A 7,531-nucleotide genomic window follows, 5' to 3' on the forward strand; every position below is an offset into this window, starting at 1 on the left:
CACCAAACCCTTTGTATTTATTGTCAGGATCTGCCCCAAACTCTGCAGCCATCAGATTTTATGGTTTCCTGACTTGTGAGATAGGCAGGCAAAGACATCCTTTTTTTATCTATACTCAAAAGGAAACTTCACACCATCTTCTTACTGATGTCCATGCTGTAAAGTTACAATGCATAGATAGCATATAGTATCTAGATGCAATTGTGAATTGCTAGAATGAGACCAGCACAAAGCAAGAAGGTTTAAATGCCCATCTATTCTAGAAATGCTTGGGCAGCCTTGGGCCAGAAACTGTGGTTAGTGATGCTATTGTTTTAAGCACAAGTGTCTGTGTGTGTGTAAGAGAGAGAGCACACACATCACCCCTCCTCAGCCCTCCAGAACTATAATTCTGGAGATCAGGGCTTTTTTTTCTCATACAACGCTTAGAATGGAGTTCTGGCACCTTTTTTGGATGGAACCTTGTAGGGTAGGCAAAGTGGGTTGTATGACATGTGTGAGTTCCGGCACCTTTTTCTTTTATAAAAAAAAAAGCACTGCTGGAGATACACTGAGAATCTGCAACCTATCTGAAGGCATCACTTTAATGTAGACCAGTGTTTTCCAAACTTGGCAACTTTAAGAAGTGTGGACTTCCACTCCCAGACTTCCCCAGCCTGCCCTCTTCTTGGATTTCCAGTCTATACCTCTATACATTTGAAAAACTGCTGTAGACCAACTGAAATAACCCCAAAGATAGAGTGCAACCAACAGGCAAAGCAGCAAAAGTGAGTAAATTTAAAAGATTCAGGCTTCTGCTGTAACAAGCATGATGATTCCTCTACATTGTACAAAGAAACTTAGTCCTTGCTCAAAAGCGTTAAGAAAAGTTAAGGACCTGACCTTGTATCAATAAACCGCACATACCCACATGGGGTAAATATAATTCAAGCTGATATTTTGATGCAGTATTGGAGAACCAGAAAAGGCATTTCTTGAGAGTTTGAATTATTATTGTCTTCATGTCGTTTCCACAGTAAGAAGTCTGATGCCTGAAATTCAAGTAATAGTTCCACCTAGCATGACTATTAAATAAAAGAGTAGATTGCTCAACAGGTTTACCATTTGCTCAGCTAGCAAAGTGGAACATCAATAAGGTTCAAATACAGCTCAAAGCTGGAGTTAACAGCAGGGGCAGTCATTCATACTATTTTATTCTAGCCTAGCCTAGCCTTTCTTATGGCCATTTATTCCTAAATCAGGTTATTTGAGGTGGCATGATATATATATATAAGGAACCAGCTCCTACTTCAGTTTTACAGCCATCCTTCACCATCCTCTCAATTTTTCCTATATTCTATCTAGCAGATGACCGGGATACAAATAAGATTGGAAAAAGCCAGCCTTTCAGCTCAGCCCTCTTTATGTGTATAACAAAGCATATTTATAAATGCACAATGATGATTTCTTTTAGCACAAGTCCTATTCTACATTCCAGAATCCCTTTAAACACTGTACTCTCCTCATACCCAGTTTTCTCCCTCTGTCATTAACTGCAACTTCAAAATAGATCTTTAAAATACCAGACTCAGTACAAATTATAATTTGATTCCAGTTAATTACAAGCCAGCTCTTTGGAACCAGAGCAAACAGCACCCTATAAACAATGCATCCAGTGTACTGAGTAACAGCTGCTCAACATACATAGTAACTATCAGCAATTAGGGACATTCTCATCCATCATCAGTTCTTACCAAAATTGTCTCTAGATTATCTTGTCAGATACTGAAGGGACCACCTCAAAGCATCTGCCCTTAAACTACTATTCAAGAGAAGATGAAATAAGAAAATGAGGGTCTTCTACTGAGGTCACCCTAGAGATTAAATTGAGGAGAGGGAGTTAAAGAACATTGCATTTTTCATTTTGTTCATTCTTTCCACGGAGGGAAAACAGTTCCTGTGGGGTGGAATAAATATTTACCTACTGAACTGATATATTTATAGTGGAAGCCTCAAACAAATTCAACCAAAGCAGCGCCTCTCCATTATTTAAATGCTAGTGTCCATATTTTTAGGCAAAATAATTATCTCTATTAAATACACTATCATTTCAGCTATGTTAATCTGAAGAAACTGTTAGCGTATTAGTTGTTTTAAAAAACATATGTGAACTCTTTCTGAGTCCTTCTCAGAAAGAGTTCACGTATGTTTTTAAAACAACTAAATACGCTAACATTTCTGGGTGTCTTCCCCCTCTATACATTTGCAAAAAGCATCCTATTTTCCCCTACAGCTCAGCTCTAACACCCCATTCTCCAAGCTTTATACTAAAGAGAAACACAGTAATTAATGCTCTTGGCTTCATAACACAGTAACACAGACCCACACATACATGTGTAATTCCTCAATGCATCACCCAAGATATGTCTCAATCCAGTGGAATTAGTTCCCCCAATAAATAACTTCACAAAGTGGCATAAATCCTCCTGGCCATTTTGACAGACTTCAACCCTAAAGCTCTTTGCAGAGAAAATAGGAATCATCATTTCTTTGTATGCTTCATTGGATTCGCTTCTAAATCAAGAACCTTTTCCGGGACTTAAGGTAAACAGTTACAGGATGAAATTATAGTCTGTGGATCCCAAATTCACTCCAGTTGTTTCAGAATTAAGAATTCAGTATTCAGAATTCAGAATTAAGTCCCAGTAAGTTCAAAGTTCTTCCTCTCCAGAGGGAAAAAAATGTGCATTTGGGCTGCAGCTGAAAACAACAGAAGCCGGTTGAGGTCAGTGGATCAACTCAAATGAAAAGCCTAGTCTGAGAACTACCAAATCCAGGCAATCGCAGCATATCAACCAAGAAGTACAGAAAACTCTTTGTGGTCACCTAGTGGTCATCTGGAGTTTTGCAGCCCAGTTTAACTTGAAATATGCTATTTTGCAAAACAAGATCAAATAAAATGCACTCTAGTAATCAGGGCCTCATTTCTAGCCTGGTTCTCTTGAAGGAAAGGGAAAAAAAATAGCAGTATTAATGCTCCTGGCATTTTTCCTATCCTTTACTGGGGCAATTCCTGCCTTTTAGCTACACAACACAAATCAGGCCCTTGTCTGCTTTGCACGTTATCTTTAAGAAGTTGGGATTTTCACAACTGCCATGACACTATTTCTCACTACTTGACTTACAAGACTTGGTTTTAAAAATTACCAGACCCACAAGTCAGTGGTCACGGTGCTGGATTAACCTGGGTTAATCTGCAAGGCTATTAAGTATTGAGGAAGCAATAGCTTAGAGGCCAAAGGGGCACATCTTAGAGGCCAAAGGGGCAGGGGGTTGGACTAGATGACCTCCAAGGTCCCTTCCAACTACTACTACTACTTCTTGCTGTTGTTGTTGTTGTTGTTGTTGTTATTATTATTATTGTTATTATTATTATTATTATTATTATTATTATTATTATTATTATTATTATTATTATTATTATTATTATTATTATTATTATTATTATTATTATTATTATTATTATTATTATTATTATAACAGAATAGACAGCAGGAAAATCCCCTGGAACTTAGGCCAAGCCTAGCTACACCCGAAATTGGAACAAGTGAAACGAGACGGTTTTGAATGTTCCCACTCAAATGCCAGCAACATCGAGTCAGGCCGAAGCAGACCTCCAAGCGCGCGTACACACACACACCCCAGTCCTCCAAAACGCCCCCCCCTCCCACAAGACGAGCGGGGTGGGTTTTACATTCTGAAAAAGGGACCAAGTTTCCACCTCTGCTTCGAAGTCTCTCTTACGCGCGCTTACCTGCCAAGGAACCGCGCGGGAACTTTCTCAACCAAGTCGGAGCAGGATCGGGCTTCGGAAGCGAAACTCTCCCGCCACCGCGGCTTCTCCGCTTTTGGAGACACCCCCCCTTCGGGCGCCGTCCAGCGCTTCCCCGCGCTCCCCTTTCCTCCTTCCGCCCCCCCGCAACCTTCCTCGCCCGGTTTTCAAGAGCTGCGGGAAGCGTCGCCTCCGCAGCACCCGGGCACAAGGAGCCGCGGCTGCAGCGCCACGTCCTGCGGAGCTTTTCCCGAACCGGGAAAAGAAATAAAGTGGGGAAGGCGGCCGGGATAGGGAGCGGGCCAAGCACTTTCTCCCTTTCCCTTTCATCTCTCCGCCGCTCTCGCTCTCTCTCTCTGGCTGTCCGCAAAACTGTGCTGAAAAGTCCGGGGCTCCGCTGAAAGAATCCAGAAGGCAGACGAGTAATAGGAACGGGGAGAGGAGCGTGAACGGGTGGCGGAGGGGGGTGGGTGGAGGAAGAGACGGGGAAACTCAGGTAAAAACTTTACCGATCGGGGGAGGAAGGCAGCGCCCTCCGTTCCCTCCTTCGAAGCGGCTTTGGAAACGGAGCATCCCGCAAAGAAGCGGGGACGCCAAACGGGCCGCGCGTTTTTTGTTTTTTCTCCTCGCGTTCTCACCGGCCGAGCCGAGATGCGTGTTTTTTTTTTCTCCGAGCCGAGATGCGCTTACCTGCGTGGCAAAGTCCCAGGTTGCCAACGGCCAGCAAAAGCAGGGCGATCACCCCGGGACCAGACGCTCCTCGGCTCCAGGCAGAAGGCATCGCGCCCGGTGAAGGCGGCGGTTGGTGATGGCGACGGCGCCTCCTTCGCTTCTTCCTCTTAGCTGGTCTCCAGAGACGCCCTCCTCTCCGAAGGAGGCTCCAGCCTCCCCACGCGAAGCCCCCCTCCCCCTCCTCCTCCTCCTCCTCAGGCAACCCGGCAACTTTTAAGCCAGCAAAGCAGCGGGAGGCGAGTTAGGACAGCGGGTCCCCCTCCCCTCTCCGCCTCCGGATCTCCCCCTTGGTGCCAGGCTGCGGTGCTCCTCCTCACTCAGCCAACTTGGGGACCGCAGCAAAGCCGTCGGATCAGAGAGGCAGGCGAGGCTGCTGGGCTGCTTCCATCCCCTTGCCAGTCTCCTTTCCTGGTTGGCCGGACCGCCGCGGCTCTTGGTCAGCCAGCCGCTTCTTTTGCCTCCGATCGCCAGCCAGCCTCCTTCCCCACTGCCAAGGTGTCCCGCACGCAGAGGAGCCCACAGCAGCCGGAGGAACTGGAGCGGGGCTCCGTTGGGGAGGCCGGAGACGGGCGGAGCGAAGGAGCCGGCGGAGCGAAGGGGGTTCGCGACGGCCTACACACACACACACACACACACACACACACACACACACAAACGTTACAGGGCGCCAGGCAAGGGCTGGACGGAAAACGTGGCGGCGCAACCCGCTACCCAACTCTCGGAGCTGGAGTCTCTCGCCGCGCTGGCTCGACGATAACCCAGCTGCCCGACCGCCCGTTGCCGCCTTTGCTACCAGTCGCTTCCCCAAGCTGGGACGCCGCCCTAAGGCGTCGTAGCTTTTAAGAAAGTAGGCCGAATAGACGGCCGAGCCAAGAAGTACTTTGCCCCCCCCCCTCTCTCTCTCCCCAAAGCACGAATAGAAAAGAGCTGGAGGGACCTTGGACGCGGGTGGGGGGGGGGGCGTCTGGTTACCGTTGTGATTTGGAATATTCCTTAGAACAGAGTTTGGATGTTTACTTTTCAATTCTATTGGGGTAGGGGGGGTTGTCTATGTAAAAGAGGGGGGGGTTGATATTTTTAAATTTCCGTGGAATATAGCACCTTTTTCTTGGATAAAGTCTTGGAGAAATTTTTAGTTACACTACAAAGGGTGTTTTATATATTATTATTATTATGATAGATGATAGATAGATGATAGATAGATAGATAGATAGATAGATAGATAGATAGATAGATAGATAGACAGATAGATAGATAGATAGATAGATAAAAAGGTAAAGGTTCCCCCGCACATGCGTGCTAGTCATTTCCGGTGCTCATCTCCGTTTCAAAGCCGAAGAGCCAGCGCTTGTCCGAGGACGTCTCCGTGGTCATGTGGCCGGCATGACTAGACGCCAAAGGCGCATGGAACGCTGTTACCTTCCCACCGTAGTGGTCCCTATTTTTCTACTTGCATTTTTACGTGCTTTCGAACTGCTAGGTTGGCAGAAGCTGGGACGAGTAACAGGCGCTCACTCTGTTACGTGGCACTCGGGATTCGACCCGCCAAACTGCCAACCTTCTGATCGACAAGCTCAGCGTCCTAACCGACTGAGCCACCGTGACCCTTAGATATATATATAGATAGATAGATAGATAGATAGATAGATAGATAGATAGATAGATAGATAGAAAGATATAGATATAGATATAGATATAGATATAGATATAGATATAGATATAGATATAGATATAGATATAGATATAGATATATATGTTAAGTATTTGTCAAGGCTTTTTTTTAAATACACCTTGCTAATTAACTCTTTCTTTCCTGTTTTTGCCTAACCCAAGGCTATCCACAGGATATAGTCAACTTATGACAGCTCATTATTTGTGTAAATTATAATTTATAATTATAATATATATATATATATTCTGCATCGCTAAAATGGAACAGTATTGAAACTAAAATGGAACATTATCCTTAATATTCCATTTCTTTGTAAAAACAGCGATCTTCACAAATTTTCCAAGCAGAAGCGCCGTACTGTACAGAAATGTCATTTTGTCTTAGAGCACCTGGTAAGAATGTCCAGGAGAAAGACATCTGTGATTTGCGGGCTGTGTTTAAGGAGAACTTCTGAGCCATGGACGTTTCTACAGGTCTTTGCATTAAGTGGACGCTCTAGGACAGGGGTAGGCAACCTTGGCTCTTTTATGACTCGTGGACTCCAACTCCCAGAATTCCTGAGCCAGCATAGCTGGCTCAGGAATTCTGGGAGTTGAAGTCCATGAGTCATAAAAGAGCCGAGGTTGCCTACCCCTGGACTAGGTACTTGCTAGGGTGCCAGGTGCTTCCTTTAATCCAATTAGGTTCTAATAAGTATAATAAACCCATATGCCCTGACCCTTTGCTTGTCTATGGACAGCTGCTCCTTTTTTGTAGGCACATGCCAGCAATCTCAAATTAGGATTTGCTGACATTTATCTGCAATTGATTGATTTATTGCCAAAGCCAAATGAAGAATCAAATGGGAGTAAACAATACCTAGTGAGCAAATTTTGTTTTTATATGCAGTGCATTAGCTTTCTCCCTGACTTCAAGGGAGCAAAAACAATCAGAAATCAGATAGGATTTCTGATTCTGGCTTCCATAGACTAACCTGATTATTCTCCACCTAACGATGACCTCCAGGAGGTGTTTTACAGAACAACACAGAACACTTTTCTACTAAGATCTGCAGTGGGGAAAGGATGAAGTGGGAATGAGTTATGGCAGACATGTCAAACTTGTGACGTCTTGTCATGTCGCTTGACGTATTGGAACTTTTTCCCCATTGCCGGCAATGGGGTGGGCGCGGTTTCCTCGTGATGCATCCGGCCCGCGGGCTGGCAGTTTGACACCCCTGAGTTATGAGCTTCCTTCCTAAAATCAGAACCATAGACATATTTGCAATTATTGTGAAGAATTACAGCCTGTTCCAGAGCTGTGTGATGCCCAGCTCT

General features: G+C 45.0%; 1 protein-coding gene across 2 annotated transcripts in view; it reads right to left on the minus strand.

The window, feature by feature from the left end:
- Positions 1-4,592, minus strand: part of UNC5B (unc-5 netrin receptor B) — a gene marked incomplete at its 5' end in the record, with an annotated part of 216,946 nt that extends 212,354 nt beyond the window's left edge. Inside the window, one exon of one of the 2 annotated variants that reach the window (XM_081328218.1) lies at positions 4,502-4,592. In XM_081328218.1, coding sequence (XP_081184344.1) covers positions 4,502-4,592 — 91 coding nt within the window. Of the gene's footprint in view, positions 1-3,951; positions 4,277-4,501 lie in introns of those variants that run through there. The other variant, XM_081328217.1, reaches the window with a different exon arrangement.
- Positions 4,593-7,531: the final 2,939 nt, after the last annotated feature.

The sequence above is a fragment of the Vipera berus genome (assembly GCF_964194415.1).
Source record: "Vipera berus genome assembly, chromosome: 5".
Lineage (NCBI taxonomy): Eukaryota > Metazoa > Chordata > Lepidosauria > Squamata > Viperidae > Vipera > Vipera berus.